The sequence below is a fragment of the Crocuta crocuta genome, unplaced genomic scaffold (assembly GCF_008692635.1).
Source record: "Crocuta crocuta isolate KB4526 unplaced genomic scaffold, BGI_CrCroc_1.0 scaffold322, whole genome shotgun sequence".
In the NCBI taxonomy this organism is placed as follows: Eukaryota; Metazoa; Chordata; class Mammalia; order Carnivora; family Hyaenidae; genus Crocuta; species Crocuta crocuta.
The window spans coordinates 4,221,231-4,245,015 of record NW_027532592.1 but is presented as its reverse complement, the minus strand read 5'-3'; the positions used below and the strand labels follow the sequence as shown (position 1 = coordinate 4,245,015).

Genomic DNA, 23,785 nt, shown 5'->3' with positions numbered 1-23,785 from the left:
CACGTGCACAGACTCAGGGCCGGCACGTAATCTGCATGAAATGTTGGTGTACGCGTATCATCTAGACAACACAGCAAGAGGAAAGACATCACAACAAAAATGATGGGAAAATGCTCTTAGAAGAACCCATTTACATATGTACACTTTACAAACAGGTAGCCTAAGCACACCCGCGGTGCGGCATGTGCTGGATACACCCGTGGTGCAGTACGTACCGGGTCAACTTGCCATATGATAACTGTTGTGTCCTTTGATCCTGTTGCTAGTTTCGTGCCGTCATTAGAGAATTTACAGAACCACACTTCGTTACAATGCTCCGTAAGGATCTGCTGAGTATAACACGGGAACTGCCTCCTAAAACAGAGAAGCCCACAAGTAATTCTTCATTGGAAACAGAGTAGAGTAATAATGACGAAAAAGGTGAAAAAGTGACAGAACTGTGTGGAGATCAAAAACTTCACAAATGAGATATCAGCTCCCTTATAAACCTGGAGAATCAAGCTTCCCTGGTACGTTGAAGATTATAGTATCAGCTAAAGTATCAGCTAAGGCCTCTCAGGGGAAATCAGTAATCCAAAGTCTGCTTCAATGTACAAGTTTTCTTTTTATCCCTATTCCCAAGATTAAAAAAGAGTAAAAGTATGTATCCATCAGAAAATTTTTGGTCTGATTAATTCAATTCATATGAATAAACATTAACAATTAGGTGTTCAAGTTCATGTGAGCGGGCCAGCTTCAGGAAGGATGTACGCTGACAAACAGAAGGGTGACAGACATCAGGCAAGTGTGGGTCATAAGCTGTCATGTCTGGCAGGTCCCGACCTCCTCTAAGCCTCCTCCATTCCCTCATCTATAAAATGGGATTCATCTATACCTAACAGGGTCTGCCAAGGATGAGAAAAACATCTAAAGTTCCTGGAAAGCAACAGATACTCACGAGTGATCACTAATACTCACTAATACCCTGTTGGGGGGTGGGGGGAGCAGAAAAGTGCCGCATCCGGGAGGGGCCACAACGGTCAGCCACTTATCAGGTAGCTTCCCAGGAAGTAGGAAACTCCTTTCATCCAAGTCTCAGTTTTTCCAACCATAAACTAGAGAGAAGGGGACCTGCCTCCTGAAATTCCTTATGCAAGGGTGGAGTCCAAGAACGAGGCCCTGAAGGCAGAGAACGGAGACAGTGCCTGATGCTTGGCTGGCACCTCGGAGGTGGCAGTGCCCATTCTAGACCAGGGGCAGAGACTTCTACAATCACCAATGTAAATAGGAGGAAGTTATCACAAGAATGACTGTTCTCAGCACCTTTTATACCATTTTTAAACTCACTTGAAAAAAACCCATCCAATTGTTTTCCAACTCCCGCAGCAGCACATTGGACAGCTTCCTGAGCTAACCTGGCAAGTTTCCGGACCCGGACCACCCAGCCTGAGCCCGGCCACAGGGGGGGAATCTCCTGGCCACATGACATGTAGTTGGTACAACTGAGGAACTTGAGTTTTATTTATATATAAAATTTTTTTACTGTTTATTTTTTGAGAGACAGAGAGACAGCCCGAGTGGGGGAAGGGCAGAAAAAGAGACAGACACAGAATCCAAAGCAGGCTCCAAGCTCTGAGGAGATGTCAGCACAGAGCCAATGCAGGGCTTGAACCCACAAACTGTGAGATTATGACCTGAGCTGAAGTCGGACGCTTAACTGACTAAGCCATCCAGGCGCCCCAAGAACTTGAGTTTTAAATTTAATTTTAGTTTCTTTATGTTTAAATTTAAGTGGTCACATATAAATTAGTGGCTACTTTTGGAAGAGCACGGCCCTATAACAGTCTCTGTAAGATTATAAAAAAATTATTTAAACATCATTAGATAAACTGTTCTCTTCTTAACTGAAGTACACTTGTACTATAGTAAACGAGTTTCAGGTGTGCAGCAGTGACTCAACCATTAAGTACCACAAACGCTTATCACAATAGGTGTATTATACCATTGAGTAGGATACCTGTACTGTACTTTTCATCCCTATGACTTGATGAACTTCTAAGTCTGTTTTGAAAAATGATCTTCCTTATGTTTTACTCAATGTATAATCTAAAAATAGATTTCTATCAATTCACTGGCCTAATATGTAATATATATTTAAAACCAAATTAACATTCTTTATCTGCACACAATGACCATCTACTTTAGCACTTGATATGCAGGGGGCTTTAAACTTTCAGATTGTCTGTAAGTTGCTTTAATACTAAACTGTTATTCTATATCTAAAACATAATCGATACCAGCTGACATTTATTAGGCACTTTCTGGATGCCCAGCACTATGCTGAGCACTTTACATGTAGTACTGCTAATTCTAAGACTACCTTGCAAGGCAAGTAACTATCTCCATCTTCACAAGGCTCAGAGGACAAATAATAAGTACCACAGACTGGTAACTGAATTAGGATTTAAACCTATGGTTGATTCTCCAAGACCAGTTTTCTTTCAATTATCATTTAAGTTGTATTTTTTTTTTAATGTTTTTATTTATTTCTAGGAGAGAAAGAGACAGTGTGAGCAGGAGAGGGTCAGAGAGAGAGGGAGTCACAGACTGAAACAGGCTCCAGGCTCTGAGCTGGCAGCCAGCACAGAGCCCGACGCGGGGCTCGAACCCACGAACCGCTAGATCATGACCTAAGCGAAAGTCGGACGCTTAACCGACTAAGCCACCCAGGCGCCCCTTAAGTTGTATTCTTAAAGACACCACTGAATAAAACTCCAATCAAGTAAGTACTTTCAATATCAACAGTATTTCCTCTCCTTTCTGGGTAGTAATCAATAGTGAGATCTTTTACTCAGTGAGAAACACTTATATTTAGGTATAAAATACACAATAATTCAAATGGGTAAGACTGATCCCATTATCAATGAAATGACAAATCTAAAAACAGAGCAATAAAATGTTCTTGAGAAAGGACCAATTCATAATCAGAATTTAGGCACAAATCATCCAGTCTACCAACAGTCATAAAAGTAGTATTTAAATTGGCATTTTTATTATTAAATAATTTTTGAAAAACAGCCCTCAGTTTAATAAAAGCCTAATTTTAGATGTTTACAAGTCAAAGTTGAGGACTTTGTTTTCAAGTAAATTTAAGATGATGGGGTGCATGGTAGGTGGCTCAGTTAAGCGTCCGACTTTAGCTCAGGTCATGATCTCGAGGCTAGTGAGTTCAAGCCCCATGTCAGGCTCTGTGCTGACAGCTCAGAGCCTGGAGCCTGCTTTGGATTCTGTGACTCCCTTCCTTTCTGCCCCTCCCCCACTCATGCTCTAAAAAAAAAATCAATGTTAAAATTTTTTTTTTCTAATTTAAGATGGTGTTAAAAATAGCACCTCCCCCCAAAAACTTAATAGGATAGCATTTTAATCAAACTGAACCTTCACATTTTAAGTTTCTATAAATATTTCATAATAATCTTTTACTAAAAAATTAATACTTATAAAGTTTCCTATAGAAACATCCTTCCACTGGATGCTGGTGAAAAACCTACCAATTTAACCAAAAATATGCACTCACTGTTACAAATACAAATAACATAAGATCTAAAGAAAACTCCTTGGTGCTGATGAGGATTTCTAAAAGTTCCTGTTCACTTATTCATGATCAATTCTCTACCCTCCAGAGAGAAGAGAGAAAAGCTGGTATTTAGGCTTCAATGCTAAGATTTAACTTATAAGTTACAGTTTTCTAGTTTCAATGCTAATCTAATTTCCACAAGGGAGTATGGCCGGTAATAAAAAACAGAAAATTTTCTTTTGAAGACCTCTAGGTAAAAGGGGAATACTAGGTATTAAATCAAATCCAGGTTCTCCTCTCCTAGTCTGGCAACAAAGGAACAGCTCTCTGTAAAGACGTGTAGCCCAACTTTATGTATGACACGCCCCGCTTTGGTGTCGTTCAAATGCACCCCTGGAATGTACCGCGAGGCTGAGTCCTGGTGTTCTGGCTTGGAGAAGCTGGGCAGATGGAGCCCTTCACGGAGACCGAACTTAAGAGGAAAGGCAGACTCTGCACAGACAGTCAGAGGAGAGGCAAGTTCCACTTCGGACATGGTGCATTTAAGATCCTCAAGCAACACCCCCGGTTGTATTAGGGTCCAAGGCTTAGGAGATCAATTCCGCAGCCCTCGCCTGGACGCGAGCACCATCAGAACACAGAGAAGGAAGGTCGGACGACAAAAGAAACCATCTGGAGCACACATTTAATAAAGGGACAGGTAACGGGCAGCAGCCAGCAGTGAAACGAGAGGGAGTCTGCACAGAAGCTGTTCGTCACCTGCATCTGTACGGGGCTGTGCTGGCTGCAGAAATCCAGATGAGGGACACAGTATCACTGCACAGCAGGGAACTACCTCCAGCAGCAGCAGACTCTGAGGCAGGTGTGTGTGTGTGTGTGTGTGTGTGTGTGTAAAAGACTACAGGGGAGGGGTGTGTGTGTGTGTGTAAAAGACTACAGGGGAGACCTTCCAGTCAGTGGTGAGTTCTGAAAAGCATGAACCCTCATTCCCACGTAAAACTCCAGGGGTGCTCTCTATGCAAGGGTCTAAGGGCATAGAGATCCCTGACCTGAGGGCAGGACAAGATCAGACTAAACGTTTTCCATCATTTACTTCCACAGGTGCTACAGACGTCAAGAAAAATGCAGGTCTCGTGCTCACAGATTCGAATTTCTGCACAGGAAGGCAAGCCCTTCACCCACTGACACCTCTTGAACCATAAAGGTCAACGCAAATAGCATTCAGTGTGTTCCACCAGCAGCAAATTCATGAACCAAAAAGAAAGGTTTGGGTTCACAACTGCCTCAAGTTCCCTAAAAGGGGCTGTGAAGGGTGAAATCATGTCACCCTTTTAAGTATTATCTCCTACCTCTATTCAATTCAGAAATTCTCCTAAGTTAAAGACCCACGTTAAAGAGTAAAACAGAAAAAAGGAAAAGGACTCTAATCAATCTCTTTCAGCAAGTTTAAGACACACCATGTCATCACCTGCTACATGAAGGCCAATGACACTACTGTAGCTCAACCGCCAGCCTCCCGCTCTCAACCGTCTGGGGAGGGGAGGCGACACCGACTCACACAGGAAGCACTCTGTGCACACCCGGCAACCTCCGCTCCAATCCCTGCGCAGGCACACTAACGTCTGGTGGCCGCCCTGGGCCCACCCCGGCCCCACCTGCCACGCCAGTGCTTCAACAGGGGTCTTTGGCAGAAGACACTGGGCACATGCACCGCAGCTGTCTTGTTTGCTTCACCAGACCCAAATCGTTTCCCTCCTAATGTCTGAAACATTTCCGGGTTGGCTCCTTAGCACCTTATTTATTTATTGACAGAGAGAGAGAGGGAGAGAGAGAGAGAGAGACACAACACATGTGTAAGTAGGGGAAGGGCAGAGAGTCCCAAGCAGGATCTGCACTGTCATCACAGAGCCCCGGGCGGGGCTCAAACCCACAAACCATAAGATCCTGACCTGAGCTGAGATCAAGAGGTAGACGCTTAAACAACTGAGCCAGCCAGGTGCCCTGTTCTTCAGTACCTTAAAAATGAGAGCTCTCTGCTTTAATTTGAAGATCATCACTGCAACTGCAGGGGCATTTTCACTCAAAATACTCCTCATATCAAAAGTGGAGCCTTCATCCATACGAGTTAAATTACGTATTTGACAGATTCAGCAACAAACCCAAACCAGAAAGTGAATGCCTGTGACCCCAGCCACGTCTAGTTCAGGGGCCAGGTCCTGCTAAACAGCAGACCTTCCATTAGGAATGAAGTAGTTCCATGATCTTTAAGGGCAGGAAATAATTGGGGCCACTGTTAAAGTAGCGAGAGCGTCCAGAAACAGAGTCCTGGCCTCTAAGCACAGCCAACACTCAGGTCAGTGGCATTGCCACCAGACACCACTCACAAGCCCTCCTAGAGATGGCCGGACACAGAGGATCACCGACCTGCCCACAGAGAGGGGGACCCTCTCCAGCTGAGGGTCACTGCACAAGCACCCTCACATTTCTCTGCAAGTGTCAGCTTCAGTAATTCCAGCCCCGCTCGTGAATGCTGGATCGGACATGAATGGTTTCACTGCCACAGGACAACACTCCAAAAAAGGAAACCTTTTAGCGAAGTTCGTACTGAGTCTGTGAGGTAACAGCCTACTTCAGAACAGAAGAAGTTGCTCTCTTACCTACTACACACATGATCTATGAGCAGAGACACGGAATCTAGGTTATTATCGAGTTTGGTATTGTGGTACAGGCACCGGTCCCTCTGTAGCTCCACCGCCTGCCGCAGGAGGGTCTGTAAACGCCGCGGGGGCAGCATCACTGATGGTGGCAAATAGGCTGCAAGAGAAGATAGTTTTGAAACAAGAAATGAAAATAAATGTTAAAAAACCAAGACGGTAGAACCTTTTATTGAAGACATTTGCTCGCCCTGTGCTGCCCCTGCCCTTCCCCAGTAATAGCGGCCCCCTGGGCAGAGCCATGGGGGGTGGGGCAATAGAATGTGGGCTTTATCAGTATCTGCCAGCGGCTATGGGGATGCTGTCACAAAATGGGACGGACAGGAGGGCTTCAACTTGCATTCTTTTAAAAAATGCTGTTTAAAAATTTTATTTATTTATTAAGTAGGCTCCACACCCGAAGTGGGGCTCAAACCCACAATCCCAAAGTCACATGCTCCCTGACAGCCTGCCAGGTGCGGCAGGAGGGCTTTCATTTGTATGCAAATTTACAAAACCAAACAAAGACACAAAGCAAAACAACAACAAAGAACAAACCCCACAACACCTCCCCCCTCCCAAAAGGCAGTGATGGAAAGAAAATGTACAGATGACGACCATGCGCCAGAGGGAACTAAGTGGCACTGTGTGTGCAGGGAAATCTAGAGACGGAGGGGGACTGGTGTTTTGACACGACACCTGTGCATTCCAATCCCAGACCACACGGTTTCCCGATTCCTAGGATGTCTACTGCACCTCAACATGAAACACCCAGAATAAGACGATTTAGTCCAAAAGGGAAAAAGGTCGTTTATGTACAAAACCATAGTGAAATTAAAACCCTCCTGCTAATTAGGAAGTTATACAGAATAGATCTAGGGGGAGAGGAAAACCATGGACTTAAATCTGGGCCTTCCTACTGACATCAACAGAACACTTAGAACACTTGTAGTTTGGTGGCGCCTGGCTGGCTTAGCCCGTGGAGCGTGTGACTCTTGATCTTGGGGTCGTGAGTTCGAGCCCTGCATTGGGTGCAGAACTTACTTTAAAAAAAAAAAAAACAATAAAATCTTTAAAAAGGAAAAGCAGTTGTTTAAAGGTCTGGTTTATGTCCATTTTCTACAACCGCAGCACTTGCCCCACAAAGAAAATCTTCGCAGAGCATCAACACAACACGGTGCCAGGAGAGCCGCACGGGCTGAGCATCCTGCCCTTCCCGCCCCCTTGCCCGGCTCCCAAGGGGTGCACTGCCTCCCAGGCTCTGTGACCCAGTCTGGAAAGGGCCTCCTGATAGATTTTCCCTTCTTCCCTATGCACCCGCTCACTGCCCGCAAAGAGTGCGTCCAGACACAGGCTACCTAGTCGATGCTCAGTCTCTACTGTAACGTGAGCAAAAGCACAGAGACCAAGCACGGAGACTCCTCTTACTCTGCAGCTTGTCCAGCAGTTTGGAGCGGGAGGCCGTCCCTTTGCCCTCCCATTCCGCTTTTGCTCGGAGGTCTTCTGCGTGGCTGCACATCAGATAGCTACAAACGTGACAGAGAGAGTGGGTATCAGAGCCTGTGCTTCGGATTAAACATAATTGGAAAACATTGATTATACTTTCACAGAAATATACTCATCGAGAAGAAATCTCTACAGTAGACAATGCACGGAGACAACCTGGCACCTGGACAGAATCACAGAACCGTAATGCAGCGTAGTGGCACCACGCGCGGTGTCACCCACTTGCGGGTTCATGTCGTCCACCAGCGCACACGTGCAGCTTGCACTGTGTTCCCGGCTCCATTCCAGGCGCCACACTCACTACTTGACTTGACGCCCTCCACGATCCCGCCACTATCCGTGTGGAGCAAGCACTAGCATTCTACTTGTACAAATGAAGTGCCCAAGGCACAGAAAATCTTCAGGAACTGGCTTAGCTAAGAGGCAAACACAAAAGGGATGTAAACCCAGGCATTTGGGCTGCAAATGTTGCTCTTAAATCCTATGCCAACTCAATTGCTCCTCAGTCGTCAAACAAAACCCCCAAATAAAAAGAAAAACCCTTCAATTTACATGAAGTTAATTAAACAACAACACACTTTCCAGAGCTGATCACAAACGTCACTCAAGAAACGGTATAACTTGATGACCACCCTTGTGTCGTCCCGTGAAAGGTGCTGTGAGCCCCCCCGCCCCGAGCAGGAAATCTGGGAGCTGCTTCTCGGTTCACTATGTGTGCTGAAGATGGCAAGAATGCTAGTCATGGATTCTAGAGAACACGGTGGGGGGCGGGGAGGGTGGGGGGCACGGTGGGGGAGAGGGTAGGGAAGTGGGACGCTGACTTGGCTCTCGCACCTCTCCCGAGAACCGGCTTTAAAAGGGAAGTGAAGGCATGATCCAGACGCAGCAATCAGATCTGGCAAGGGACCCTCCTGCTGCCCTTACTCTATCTGGGATGATGTTCTCAGACAAATCTGCTCTTCTCACTTGTTAAAAGGGTACTAAATACGGAAGTAAGGATTAAGAGAGAGTACCTGAAGTACTTGGTCCACTACTTGGTATGTAGGTAGAACGTACTCTCAGTTAACAGGAGTATCGCCTACTCTCCTCTTGAGTTGCACAGAGCACACTGTACTTAGCACCCAGTCACTTACTCCCCTCTTCCCTGGGAGCGGACCTACGTGCTCTCTTGCTATTTACTATACAGTGTCTTAGCTGATGAGAACTGTAACAGCACGAGTAGTTTAACTCAAAATACCCCATAAAAAACCCAAATATCATAAAAATTTTGGTTTCTAAAATAACTTTTTGAAGTAAAATTTATCATCAATAATTTTATGGAAGAATTGTTTACTTTGCCTGGGTGGCTCAGCTGGTTAAGTGTCCGACTTGATTTTGGCTCAAGTCATGATCTGACAGTTCCCGAGTTTGAGCCCCGCACCGAGCTCTGCGCTGGCAATGTGGAGCCCACTTGGGATCCTCTCTGCCTGCCTCCCCCCCCCCCCCCCGACTGCTCTCTAAAATAAGAAAATTAAAAGTAATAATAAAAAAAAATACACATTATACCTTAAAGTTCCAAATGAATATGTTTACGGGAAACCACAGGGTATAACTGACAGCAAGGAGCGGCCGAGAGGAAGAAACCCTGTGTCCGAATGCCAGTCCACACCTGGCCATCTCTGGGCCACTTCCTTACGTGAAACATTTCAGGGACACATTGGGTGAAGTTCGTTTTGGAATAAAGGCTGTATGATTAAGTTACGTGTCTGTTATTGGACAAGACAAACCTCATCATGGGAATGTTCTTTAGGTGACACAGAAATCAGACCCCTTATCAGAGAAGTAAACTGGAGAAGGCAGGCGCTCAGCCAGTGCATCATACCCAGCAGCTGTACCATTTCAAGAGGCAGTGGGTGTGGACTGGTCACTCCAGGATCAGTCAAGCCCGACTCTGGGTCTCGGCTCTCTGGTTTGTTAGCTGTATCCTGGACTGGCTATTTTGCTTCTCTGATGTTCAGCATCCTTTTCTCAAAAACCCTAAAACAAGCCCTACACCTCTCTGGGTGCATCGTTTTACCCATCAGTTTGTATCTGCAAACCCCTCAAGTGTCAATGCAGACGCCGAGGCTGGGGCCCTGTCTTACAGCCAAAAAATGCCATGACGAAAATCATGAAGCACAGGGATGTGACAGAGAATGCCTGGTGGGTGGTTTCAGGAGAGGACATTCAGGCTGGGACCCTAGCAACGAGTAGCCCCTAGGAAAAGATGAAAGGAAAAGCATCTAGAATAAAGGAAACCGGCAGTGTGAGTGGCCTGGCAAGTTAAGGAGCGGAAAACACACTCCTGTCACTGGAATGAACGGATAAAGGAAAAGGTGGCCGGGAGGGTCAGCAAGCGTGTGGGCTTGGACTGAGGTTCTGGATTTTAAGAAAGGGAGAAATGACTTCGTGTACGGTTTTACTTCTGTCTGTCCGGCTGCTGCGTGAACTGTGTGTCACCAGGGAAGCAAGAGCGCACAGCGTGGGACGTACAAGGAGGCTATGGGAATATTCTAGGAGAACCATTTGTGGACTAACTAGGGTAGAAGTGGTGGAGATGGAGAGAACTGGACAGATCTGCTATGTTTTAGAGTCAGGCCAACACACGGCAGAGTGAAAGGGTGAAACATGTGCAATGATGAACCTCGGACAAGTTTGGACAAGCGGGAAGAAGGTCTTACGGTTTACGGAGGGAGGAAAGTGAGAGGAGATGGGGGGGGAACAGGAGGACTGGAGAATGTGGGGAGCGTTCACCTGAGCTCCTGACACACCTCAGAGACACCCTGGGGACATCAGGCAGGCAGGCAGACATGCGCCGGGAAGCAGGGAGCCTCCCGCTCAGACGGCACGTGAAGGCGCAGCCGGGAGTGTGTGCATGAACCGCAGGGGGCCAGGTGCAAGCCCCAGGGGCCGCCCCCCGCTCCCCCCGCCATATACGACTGATGTGAGGCTCTAGTGAGGCGCTCAGCCAGGGTCCAGGATGCGTCCACGCTAATGGAAACGTCTGCCGCTTTGCGGGTTCTCACACAAGACCACAAGATGGCAACACGCACGTCTTTCTTTCGCCCACAGGGAGCAGCTCTGCCCCCAGAGCTTCCCACGATGACAATAGCAGCTTGGACACTGAGTGAGTTTATCCAGACCACCGTGGTCGAAGGGTTCAGCAAGATTCAGACGTGGGCAAACCATCAGGAAGTGGCGCCCTGGCACAGGGCCCCTGCCAAGCCTGGGGCCCGGCCCGGCCAGCTTCCTTACCCGCTGAGAACATGGATGCGCTCCGTGTTGTACTTCAGGGGCGTCAATTCGCAGCGCAGAACTTGAAGCGCCTCCAGGACCTTGCCGTCCTCCAGGTACTCCAGGTACTTCTGCTGCAGCAGCAAAAACTTCATCCTCTGACATGACAGAAAGCAGCGGTCAGGGGAAAAAAGTTGATGGAGGTTTCAGAAAATGTTTGTGCCTAAACAGAACAGTAGAAACCATTCTACTATGCCCTTTGAAAATAACTTTTATAAAGCTTTACGATGACTCAAATATTTTGGGTTAACACAGTCACAGCAGACGAAACAGGACTTTGCGCAATTCCGTATCTTAATAAAACTCTGCTTTCAACACACGATCTCAAATCAAGTAAGACCATTAGTACCCAAGGCACCAACACAGGAAAACACGAACTCTGTCCTTAAACCATTCACCTAGAATTTTATTTCTTTTATGAAAATAGGGAACTATTCCAAATATTCTAAATTTGTTTTAAAAGCCTGACTTTTGGGGCACCTGGGTGGCTCAGTCAATTAAGCGTCTGACTTCAGCTCAGGTCATGATCTTGTGAGCCCCACACATGGTTCTGTGCTGACAGCTCAGAGCCTGGAGCCTACTTCGGATTCTGTGTCTCCCCCTCTCTCTGACCCTCTCCTGCTTGTACTGTCTCTCTCTCTCTCAAAAATAAACATTAAAAAAATTAAAAAATAAATAAAAGCCTGACTTTTATAATTGGGCATTAGGGGGTTTTATGCGACAAGTTTTGAAAAGATGGAAGAAAAACTGGTTCACAGAGGAATCACTTAAAAACTACAATGCAGGTGCATGTGGGTGGCTCAATCAGTTAAGCATATGACTCTTGACTTCAGCTCAGGTCATGAGCTCAGAGTTCATGAGTTCGAACCCTGAGTTCAGCTCTGCCCTGATAGTGCAGAGCCTGCTTGGGATTCCTTCTCCCTCTCTTTCTGCCCCTTGCGTGTTTTCTCTCTCTCTCAAAATTAATAAATAAACTTAAAAAAAAAAAAAAGAAGGCAGAGCGGAAATGTCTGCAAAAGGATTCCATTTTTGTACTTGGGGACTGGTAACTGCCTGAAGTGCGAGGCAGACAATTCTCAGCTCTTTTCCCCAAAACGACAAACCACTTCCAGCTTACTATGAAGCACTTTCATGTTCAGTTTATTCTGGAATGAGTTTGGTTCTAATCCTTTTTACTGTCCCTTAACTCTTATTACTGTATGTTTGAAAGTGATCATCATGATCTTATTAGCAGCTTTTTGGCTAGAAAAGAAACTTAGAAAAGAAACTTCTGAGTGCCAAGGTGAGACTCTCTTACAAGTGAAGACCCCTGCCTAGCAGGGCTCTCTCCTCACCCCTACCTGTGGTGCCTGAGCACACCGAATGGTGCAGGCACAGAGAATGTCAGTCATGTTCGAGACCCCAAGGAACTCAGTGGCAAAGATTTTAAATCTACTTAAAAGAAAAAACCAAACTGTAGCTGCTGCTTCTTCAGGAAGAGGCTTACTTAGAAAATATTAAATATATATACACCGCTGTCCAAAAATGGTGTGGAGAATTTATCATTTCTTCCCAGAGTTAAGAGCACAATGAACCCCTCCAAATGATTTTTTTCGTTAGATTTTTTAACCTTTATTTATTTTTTTGAGAAACAGAGCATGAGCAGGGGAGGGTCAGAGTGAGGGGGACACAGAATCTGAAGCAGGCTCCAGGCTCTGAGCTGTCAGCACAGAGCCCAATGTGGGGCTTGAACCCATGAACCGTGAGATCATGACCTGAGCCGAAGTTGGATGCTTAACTGACTAAGCCACCTGGGCGCCCCTACACGGTTTTCCATTAGGCAGTATTCAGAAAAAAGGCATAGGCACAAGCTTACAAAAACGGTTTCTAGCGAAAGTAAACAAAACTAACCCTGTCACATAATCAGGCCTCCATTTAAACACATCTTTTAATAAGATACGTGGCATATGTGATCATCTAAAACTTAAATCTGTAACTGAAGAACGATGAAAAAAATTTCAAACTGTAAGAGAAGCTCTTACAACTCTAGAAAATTCATACCCTTATCCAATTTTACACTTAAACTGCCTGATGATGCTTCAGAAACAGACCAGTTACCAAGATGCCCTGAAAAGGGTCCTGTTGTACATGGAGCCTAAAGTTAACCTCTCTGTGTCAAATAAAAAAAATACGTTCAAGTCCATCATGACAAAACCCAAAAAAACAACTTAAAAATTAAAAAATTTCATATTTGAAGTTATCTTGGACGGTCTCATCATTTTATCTTCTGAAAAAAAACCACTATGAAATGTAGATTTTATAGATTTCCATTTATCGATATGCCGTTACAAGTTTCATTTCCAAGTATTTCTAATTCAAACCTGAGAATCGTGTTTAGCTGCAGAATTTTTCATTTAAATGCCACAGGGATCAGGCCAGTATGTATACTTATTTCTTTACTAAATTTTCTTATCAACTGGAAATTTGGAGAAAATTACTTTTTAAAACTCAGGGTGAATTTTTATTTTTTGGGTATCCATCATTAGGTCTTGGGCACACCCCTGTTCCAATGTGTGTAGGGTCAGTGCCCCGAGCAGGAGTTCCCCTTCATCTTCTCCCCAAGATCCCACGAGGGCACGTTTCTCTCTCTAAGGGGAGAGGCAGTCTGGGACACGGGTGGAGGACGCCGTCAGAGGCCAGTACGGGCACATGTCCTGTGGACAGGGCGTGCCGGACAGCGCACAGACCTTCTCTGGGAGACATTTATCCAGGCCGAGACAAAGAATACCCTCAAAGGGGCATCAGACCCTGGTATCGTGGATGGTGAGTGACACGCCACTGGCCAAGCACAGCCAGAAATTTGGTTGGAAGAGAAAATACTTATGTTCCTAAAAATCAGTTCAATTTGTATTTGACACGTATGAGGAGGATGGAGAGTAATACTGTTCTTTTACTTCCCAAAACTGGAAACACAATTTCAAGAAAATTAACATCGTTCACAAATGATGTTGATTATTTACTGAAAAAGTTTTAAAAAATTAGGTGAAACTAGTTTGCTGAGCTGGAGATAGAGCGTTATTAAACTTCTCTTGTTTTAAGATCACAAGCTTCTCAAATGAAGAAAGAAAGAGACTGAGAAAACAGGCTCCCCCTTTCTGTCTTCTCCCGGCTCCTAAAGAGCCCCCTAGGAGAGAGCACTGCTGTCCCAGGGCCATTTCTCAGGTGCCTCTCTCCCCTCTACCACCTAACAGAGGCATGAAATGGACGAGGGACTCGGGGGCGGGGTGTGTGTGTGTGTGTGTGTGTGTGTGTGTGTGTCAAAGACTGCTCCCCCACGTCACCCCCCATCCTACCCAGTACTGAGGCCACTGCACCCTTGCCCCCCCACCCCACCCCGCACAACTGTTCCACATGCGGAGGGGAAGGAAAACCCCGAAGCCGCATGGGAAGTCTGCTTATCCCGGGCAGCCTCCTCGCGAACTCAGGAGCACTTCTGACTAACTCTGGAATAAGGTTATAACCAAGTTGTAGCAATTAAACCGTGACTCAGAGGAAAGGGGAAATGAATTCTATTTAAACCATGGCTTTCAAAACCCCTCCCTATTTAACTTTAAAATACACTAGTTGAGTTCTGTGCCTCAAGTTAGCATTTGAACACTTTTCTGAAGCACATTTCTGGATACTGAAAAATACAGAAAACTTTAAGACCGAGTCTCCCATGCTACTGGCCGCTACTGCCCACCCGAAACTCCCCGGACATGCTGAGCCATACTTGAACCCAAACCGAAAAACTGAAAAATGTTGATTCATGAGCTCACTTTCCAGAAAGTTCAGAGCAAATTCTGCTATTTCTTGTATCATCTGACTGAAAAGCATTTAAAAATATGGTGGGGGGGGGCAGGTGAGGGGGATGCAGTGAGTAGATTGAGTCAATAATCTAAGTTAAAAAAATATAATACAGGGGTGCCGGAGTGATTCAGTTGGGTGAAGCACTTGATTCTTGATTTCGGCTCAGGTCACAATCTCGTGGTTTTGTGGGTTCGAGCCCCAAGTCGGGCTCTGCGCAGAGCCTACTTGGGATTCTCTCTCCTCCTCTCTCTCTCTGCCTCTCCCGCACATTCTCTCTCTCCCAAAATAAACTTTAAAGAAAACTTTGAAAAGTAAAATACAATTTTAGCCTAGACTAAGTCATCAGATGTGTCTGGGCATACAATTAGAAGAACGATGCTAAAAGAAAGCTCCAAATAGTTGTCCCCTGTGGTATTATTACAACTACCCTTGGGCTGGATGATCTTCTGGAGATGGTGTGGGAGAGAGGAGCTAATCTGAACACAAACTCCAAGGGTGAAAAAATGCTAAACTGAATCTTAAACCTGGAGCCCTTTTCTTGTATAAATACCTAAAGAGTTTGGTGGCATGAGCTCAGCCAGAGATTTAAGGTTCATCTTTTATAAGATCCTAGAATGTTCTAAAGACTAAACAGGCTGTAAAAAGAAAGGATTCCTCCTCATTATCTATTACTAACTTTCCTGAGTTTACACGGTGCTTCTAATGAAGATTTCAAATGAGACAGTCTTAACCTAAATCCAAGACTTTACCTAAATCCGAACTTTCTATAAACAAGTAAGAAAAAATAGGAAATGAGCCTTCTAAAATAGGACTACTAAATTACAAATATAATTTGAAGTCAAGCTTACAAAAGGCAAATAATCCTCCCAAAACTCACACACTTGTAATTTTTTGTCTTTATTTTAGGGTCACCTTCCATTCTGCCAGAAAATAACTACTCAATTAAAATATAGTTTTTTGGTTTTTTTAAATAAAACCAATGACTGGGGAAAACTTAGAATTGCTGGAAAATTTATAATCCTTTTAAATATAGACATTTCTGTGTTTTCATTTCTAATATTTGACACGGAACTGATTATTTCACGAGTTAACTTATTATCAATCATCTGATTAATATTTAAGTATTTACTGAAAGCAAAAATATATATATACTAGATCACCAATTTAAACTAATCCACATTTGATCATATTCTGTACCTTTAATTCACCTGAAGTCCATTCCCTAGTATTATATATTATTGTATAAAATCGTATTATGAATTTTAAAACTCTTTTGTAATTAAGATTCACACACGCACACACACACAGCTCAAAAACGAAAATAAGAGGCCCTATTAGGTTTACAAAGGCAGAAAGATTAATGTTTGACCTAATTTAAAAAAAAAATCAAAAGGTAACAGTAGTCACTAATGTTTAACAAACAGCTGGTTTCTCTACTTCACTTCCTATTGGTGTTCCTTCCCTCCCCCACCAGACAGGAAACTGCTTTTGACAACAAATGAATCAGCTAGAAGTTAAAAGGCCAGCAGCCGGCAGCTGATTCTTCATGGTTTCCAATCACAAGCACTTAGAAAAACTGACCCCTCCTCTCCCTCACCGACATCTACACAAGAATTAAAGTCCTCTCAGAATAAAGGATTCCTGAAGACTGAGAGAGGGGAGAGCTGGTTCCACCACTAAGGTGATCTCGTCAGGGCAAGAAGGCCTGTGAACAGAGGGCCCGTGGTCAGATCTGCTCACAAAGCCTCTACCAGACCAATACCCACGGACCATCTTGGGCACTGTCAGTTCCCACACCTGGAAGGCAGGAATGGAAAATGGCGAGCACACAAAGGGAGTTGGCCTGAGTTGACTGTTACTCCCAAAGATTTAAAAAAAAAAAAAAAAAAGACAATTATAATGTACCAGCTACTGAGGGTTACAGGATACATCTCCTTTGCTGGCACGTTCAGTATAAATAATGGAAAAGCAGAGCTTATCTTTGATTCCACAAATATAAAACTGGTCTTAATAGCACTGAGAGCGTGAGCACCTTTCAATTCATGCTGTAGAAGCTTAACTTACTAGGTTCAAATGACACATTTATTAAACATGATGTTTAAGACATTAAACATGATTTTCAAGACATAAAACTCAGAACTTTAAATCATTAACACTCATCGCAGTTTACAAGCTTAACTCTACAAAATTTAACAATTTTTAGACTTTATCTTTCATAGGTAGCAGAGGCCTAGAGTTATCAATAACCTACTAAAATAAGCATGAATGTGAAACTAAGAACAAAAGTGTATTTACCACAATTATTCCCAACAACGTTTGAGAGATTTCAAGTGCGCCTCTTACCACAATAGCATGAGGAGAATGCACTAAGGGCTTTAGTTCATTCAGGTCATTTTCTGCCTGCAAAAATTGGTATAAAAAAAAAAAAACAGAAAGGTCACAGAATGCACATTCAAATATATAATTGTAGCAGCAGTCACACAGCTCTATATGCCCTACTTTACCTTATCCCAGTCTCCTTCCATGACATGATTTCGGAATTTGGTAGCAGAAGGATGTTCTAAACGACATCCTGACTCTTGCATGAGGAGATCAACAGTCTGGCTGCAGGAGAGATACAGTGTAAAAAAGACCTGGCCAACTTTAGGGTTCACCCTTCTAAATAAACTCATGTCCATAAAAACAGTTGCAGAGGCTTTCAAGCTAAGCTCACGAGGAAGAGAAAGAAAGAAAGAGCTTTTCAATGTGCTTGGCTCAACAAACTTGCATTTTTAAACTGCCACCTTCCTACGTTTATGTCAAGCTAAAGGCCTTCTTGAAACCAGAATTAGGGTTAAATTCTTCCGATTTTTACCATGTAATTCCTCAGAAGTTTAGCAAAGTACAACATCTCCAAAGACATGTTGTAACCGACCGGTCAAATAAACGAAGACCCAGGACGGACATACTAACCACCTTACAATGTATCAGAAGACAGAAACTATCAGCTCCAGACAAGGTGGTCCCAAGGCCCTGGGCCAGGGGAGGGCCTCACATCCAGACAGTACGTTCGCACGGAAATTCTACTAGGTCAATCTTTGAAATTAAAATAAATCCAGCATCAAAAATCACTCTCTTTCTCGCTCTACTAAAAATAGCAAATTTACTATGGTGTAGGTTCCAAACAGTCACGAGTTATTTCCTCCTGCTGCTGTCAGCTTGCTTCTGGTCTCAGTAATATGTTCTGCTCGCATTTACAAAATCTGTTTTCTTACTAATCCTTTTCCTCAGGGAACAAAGTGCAATCTTTCGAAGTGTGTGTGTCTTTGAGAGCTGGAAAGATTGATCAAATGTAGTTTCTCTCATCAGATAGTTCAATCCCTGAGACTTTCCTCATCACTTTACATGTTTGTGTTTATGATTCGGTGTTTTCTTGCTCAGCTCNCACAGATGGGCTGGCCCAGAGCTCAGCGGGGCCCTCTAGGGCACCCCTACCACCCACCCCATCTTTCACCCGGGGAAGGTTTCCTTTGGGCACACAGCCCTGTGGGTTGTGGCCCAGGTCGCTGTCCACCTCCACCCCAGTTTAGGCAGGTAAGGCCACCTGCATGTATCTGCACATCAGATGTCCCTTTTTCACAGACAATGGCTTAGCCCTGGGCCAAATCCGGGGGCCTGGGGCAGTTGGTGGCAGGCCTTCTGCCCTTACAAGGGGGCCTTGAAATGACAACGGGGTGTCCCGCTCCTCCACTCCCACCAGTCTTCCTGCACTGCTTCCCTCTAAGCGTCCCGGCCCCTCTGCTCCGGCGGAACACTTGTAGGTGACTATCCTCCCGGGCTGGTGCTCTGCCCAGGAGTGTCCATCAGAGCAGGGCCGGGGGGGGGAGGGGGGGCTGTCCCACAAAGACGNGGGGTCGGGGCCCTGGGGGGTCGGGGTCTCGGGCTTCGGACGCGACGGCGGGATCTGGACGAGGAGGCACAGGGTGGGCGGCCGCGGCGACTCACCCGGTGGTAACCCCGGGTGTACAGCCTCCTGCTGTCAGAAGAAGCCGGAATTTGCGCGTGCCGCAGGGGATCTGGGGCGGTGGGCGGACGAGAGCCCTGCTCCCCCCGCCCCGGCGAGGTGGGCTGCTTGCCAGGGAGCGAGGTTGCCCAGGGGCTCCCCCTCTCCCTTCCAGCCGTCTCCTCCAAAAGCACACCACTTCCCTGCAGGATTTGGACCCTGCTTGGGATCCAGGCATGACATTTTTTGGTGAAACGTGAGGCTTCTGTCACTGTGACGTACCCGTTTGTGTTGCTGCATTTGTGCAGCGACAAAGACTGGGCTGAACCTTGACCACGGGTGAATGGTCTGCACTACCCCAAACGAGTTTTATTTACCTGTGGGGGTGATCCCTTACACACCTGGTGTGTGCAGGCATTTTTCTCAGAAATTAAAAAACAAAAACAAAAAATCTTTCTCTGAAGTAGTTTCCCCGTGGAAAAAACATAGATTTAACTAAGGGATTTTCTGTCTCTGAAATTTACCGTAGTAACAAGCCCAGGTAACTTTAGGGAGGCCTTGGGAGACAGTCCTTTAACACTTTGGAAAAATGGTAAAGAATGATGGCGAGGAGAACTTGGTAAAACAGTCCTGAGCTCTAATGATCCTCAGATTCTCAGATGGGAGAGGAAGTCTCATGCAGGATCCTACAGACTTAGCTTTGTGGTTCTCATCTCTTAAATATGCTTTCAGGTGGCGGTGTAATCGCAAGGNAGGCTCTGTGCTGACAGCTAGCTTGGAGCCTAGAGCCTGCTTCAGATTCTGTGTCTCCCTCTCTCTCTGACCCTCCCCTGCTCACACTGTCTCTCTCTCTCTCTCTCTCTCAGAAATAAATTAAAAAATATTAAAAAGTTTTTAAAAAATGCTGAGGTAGTATGCGTGTTTATAATAAAATATAAAACCCCACTTCCGCAAAACTTTTTTTTTGGTATTCATATTTAATCATTATTAATAATTATTTTAATTTTTAAATGCTTGTTTTTGAGAGTGTGTGTGAGTGGGGAAGGGGCAGAGAGAAGGAGACACAGAATATGAAGCAGGCTCTAGGCTCTGAGCCGTCAGCACAGAGCCCGATGCAGGGCTCGAACCCATGAATGAATGTGAGATCATGACCTGAGCCGAAGTAGAATGCTTAACTGACTAAGCCACCCGGGTGCCCCTAAGTTTTTATTATTTTTAAGTAATCTCTGCACCCAATGTGAGGCTCAAACTTAATAACCCAGAGATCAAGAGTCCCACACTCCACCGACTAAGCCACCCCTATCATAGAAGTCTTTGTAAAATGAGTCATGACTATTACTCTGTCACGGTGTGGCTTTGGTATCTCAACCTGATACTTAGAGCCATCAATGTTATTCAATTCATTAAATTTTTGTTAGGAAGAGGTGGTTTTCATGATCTCAGGTACCCCTGGGGAGAGTGTCTTTATTTCTCTGGCTCCTTTCCTAGCCCTTTAACGTTCTCACCGGGGCAAGCTGGGCTTGGACTTGGGTGGGTGAGGCGAAATCAGGAAAGAGCACAGTTCTTGGAGCAGAACACTTAGCTGATCAACCTCGGGTGAGTTGTATAACTTTGCTGCTCTGTAGTCATTCTGTCTTGTAAGTACAGAGAATGACCTCAGCCTACCTGTTGAGTTGATGTGGGAGTCAAATAAGTTAACAAATATAACAAATACTTGGAAAAATGCTTTCAAAAGATTTCAAAATAGATTAAAAATTTTTTTAATATTTATTTTTGAGAAAGAGCATGAGCTGGGAAGGGGCAGACAGAGAGGGAGACACAGAGTGTGAAGCAGACTCCAGGCTCTGAGCTGTCAGCACAGAGCCTGACGCAGGGCTCAAACCCATGAACCACAAGATCGTGACCCAAGCTGAAGTCAGACCCCTAACCGACAGTGCCCCTGAAAATAGATTTTAAGCCTGCCATCATTTCAGAAAGGATTTGAGGCAGCTAAGTGCCAAGATGTTAGATGGTTTTCCTGTTCTTACCAGTCCTGAGCTGTAGGCCCTGTAGTCCCTCTCCCGTGTGACCATACCTGTGCCGTCCGAGGCAGGCGGCTCCGGGCCGTGCTTCCTGTTGGTCCTCGTGAAGGGGAGTTTGGGCACGCTAACCTGGCAGTCCTCCCTGCTGTTCACACCCGTCTCTGGCCCTCTCTTGTTTCCCCCTTCTGCAAACATCTCATCCCAACATCCCGTCGTGAGCCTGCACCGCATACCTGTAAGCGACGGGAGGGTGGCGCGCCGGGTGGTCTTATGCGCAAAGACGGGCTCCTGCGTTGCCACTCGAACCCTCACACTCAGAGTCGAACAGGCAGAGGCATTCACCTCCCTCAGCTGGAAACAGGCCTTTCCCGCGCTGTTCCTGAGACGCCATGGGGTGCAAACCATGGCGTCCCAGGAAAGTTTCCAAAGCCCTGAAATCCACCAAGGGAACTAGACTGTTCTTTTCCAACCACACAAGCAGGATAGACGGCTTGGAGCCGCCTGTGCGGACTTGGGTAGCTGGTCACGTTGAAAAGCCACGTACAACACTGACCCTTGTGTGCAAAGCTATTCCCCAAAGCACTGTGTCAAGAGCAAAAAGAATGTGGTCATCACCGTGTGCTGGTCTGGAAGTCGTCTCAGGATACACTGTGAAGTAAGAAATGCATGTAGCAAAACTGTGTAATATGATTCTGTTTAGGGCGCCTGGGGGGCTCCATCGGTTGAGCATCCGACTCTTGATTTCCGCTCAGGTCATGATCCCAGGGTCATCAGATGGAGCCCTGTGTCAGGCTGTGCACTGAGCGTGGAGTCTGCTTGAGATTTTCTCTCTCTCTGCCCCTCCCCCATGAGCGCTTGCAATCAACGCGTATGCATATGTTATTTTTCCGATAGGATAAAAAAGCCTAAATCTTTGGGTGGGAGGACTCCAAAGGTGAGAAGGAGCTATTTTTTCCATCTGATCCATCAGTGTTTGCATTTTCTAACTATGAGTATTTTTTTTAGGTGTCATTTGGATTTTGCTTTCTTTTTTTTTTGTATTAATGTTATGTTTTTGAAGTACTCGTGTTTTAAAATACCCTCAGAAACTATCAAAATAGTCATAATTTTGAGAATTTAGTCATAATGAAAACATACCAGGTAAAGCAGTGTTGTGCATATTTAATTGATGTGAAATCTGCATTCTTTACCTCTCCTTTTGGCCCCTGTATCTCCCTTGTGCCCATACTGCTAGCTCTGCATGTATACACCCCTCATTCTCATTTGGTTAAATTCATCTGGGGAATAAAGGGCAAAAGACACTCCTATTTATTAACTTTGAAAAGTAGCTAAATAATTAATGGCCCCTGGAGTCTGCGTGGTAGACAGCAGGCCCTTTGGGCAGTGTTCCTCATTCTCAGTGTCATACATGCACTTCACTTCCCTGTCATTATGACCATTAAAGAATAGTCCAAGGTGAAACATGGACTATTGTTATGATTGTTAACGAGAAACAAGTTCCAATTATGAGAAAATGTGTTTTAAGAATGTATACCCAGGACATATAGAAATAATGGTCTAATGGCTAGACTTTTATTTTGTTATCATTTTTTAAAGTTTATTTATGTATTTTTGAGAGAGACAGAGATAGCATGAGTAGGGGAGGGGCAGAGAGAGAAGGGGAGAGAGAATCCCAAGCAGGCTCCACACAGCCAACCAGTACAGAGCCCAACTGGGGATTCGAACTCATGAAGCCAAGAGATCATGACCTGAGCCAAAACTAAGAGTCAGATGCTTAACTGACTGAGCCCCCCAAGTGCCCCTAATTAATAAAATTTATGTTTTAATTCCCTGGACCTCTTCAGTCTATTATTTTGAAATTACTCTCTTTACTTATTAATATTAAGTGTATAGACAGATGTGAAACATTAAATTAAACACATTTAAAAAGTTGTTTGAATGAGCCCAGGGATGCCAGAGTAAAAGCAGCTCTTAGCTCCATTTTGGGGTGCATGGAGCGGCTGTGTCTGAGTCAAGGCTGGGAGTGCACGGGCTTGCACACTCCTTATTTAGTGCCAGTAGGGTTTGTACAGTCACCCAGAAGGGCAGCCTTTCTGTATACCTTTCTCATATCCAAGGCTGTCCACTTTCTGCTATACCTCTGACTTCTTATCTCCGAATATTTTTTTCTCTGTCCAAATTACTGACAAATATTGTTTGATGACAAATGGAAATAGCTAGAAATAAATGCTTTCATAAAGTTTAGCCACAGAGTTTCAAAAACAATGTGTGTGTGTTTTTTTTTTTAGCATTTATTTTTGAGAGAACGAGCATGAACGGGAGAGGGACAGAGAGAGAGGGAGACACAGAATCTGAAGCAGGCTCCAGGCCCCAAGCTGTCGGCTTAGAGCCTGACATGGGGCTCAAAGTCATGAACTGGGTGCACAACCCTGACGCTATTCAAAGATGCCTGGTATTAGTCTGAAAAGCACCTGCTGTTTAGGTTTCTGGGGGTCAAGAGAAAAATGGAACAGTCCTATAAATTCATTTTTTAACCTTGCCCTTTATGTGTATATGAAACCTTGGGCCCTTAACCTTTGGAGCCCGCACGGTTTCATTAGCCTGATTAGTAGATAAGTGAGCCTGTGAGGGCAGGCAGTGAAAGATGGTCCTTCCTCCAGGAGCCACCGCAGGGAGAGCTCACTTCTCTGAGAAGTCCTTGTTGACATGGACTTTTGCCCAGAAGGGGAGCAAACTAAGCTAGGTGCGTCCTGGAGATATGCTCATCAGTTCAGTGGCCTTCACTGCCGAGTGGCGAGTGGGGGCCAGAAGGAAGGACTAGACCCGGAGGGCTTCCTGGGGGACGCACTAGGTCAGGAGGCCCCAGCCAGGTTATTTTTGTAGCCACTTG

General features: G+C 45.2%; 1 protein-coding gene across 2 annotated transcripts in view; it reads right to left on the bottom strand.

The window, feature by feature from the left end:
• Positions 1-17,493, bottom strand: part of WDR26 (WD repeat domain 26) — a 37,181-nt gene extending 19,688 nt beyond the window's left edge. Inside the window, exons 1-6 of one of the 2 annotated variants that reach the window (XM_077779893.1) lie at positions 17,397-17,493; positions 17,188-17,292; positions 11,026-11,162; positions 7,675-7,772; positions 6,211-6,367; positions 216-354 (exon numbers count right to left, since the gene is read on the bottom strand). In XM_077779893.1, the coding sequence (XP_077636019.1) occupies positions 216-354; positions 6,211-6,367; positions 7,675-7,772; positions 11,026-11,162; positions 17,188-17,292; positions 17,397-17,477 (717 nt within the window). In that variant the 5' untranslated portion in view covers positions 17,478-17,493. The remainder of the gene's footprint in view (positions 1-215; positions 355-6,210; positions 6,368-7,674; positions 7,773-11,025; positions 11,163-17,187; positions 17,293-17,396) is intronic. The other variant, XM_077779894.1, reaches the window with a different exon arrangement.
• Positions 17,494-23,785: the final 6,292 nt, after the last annotated feature.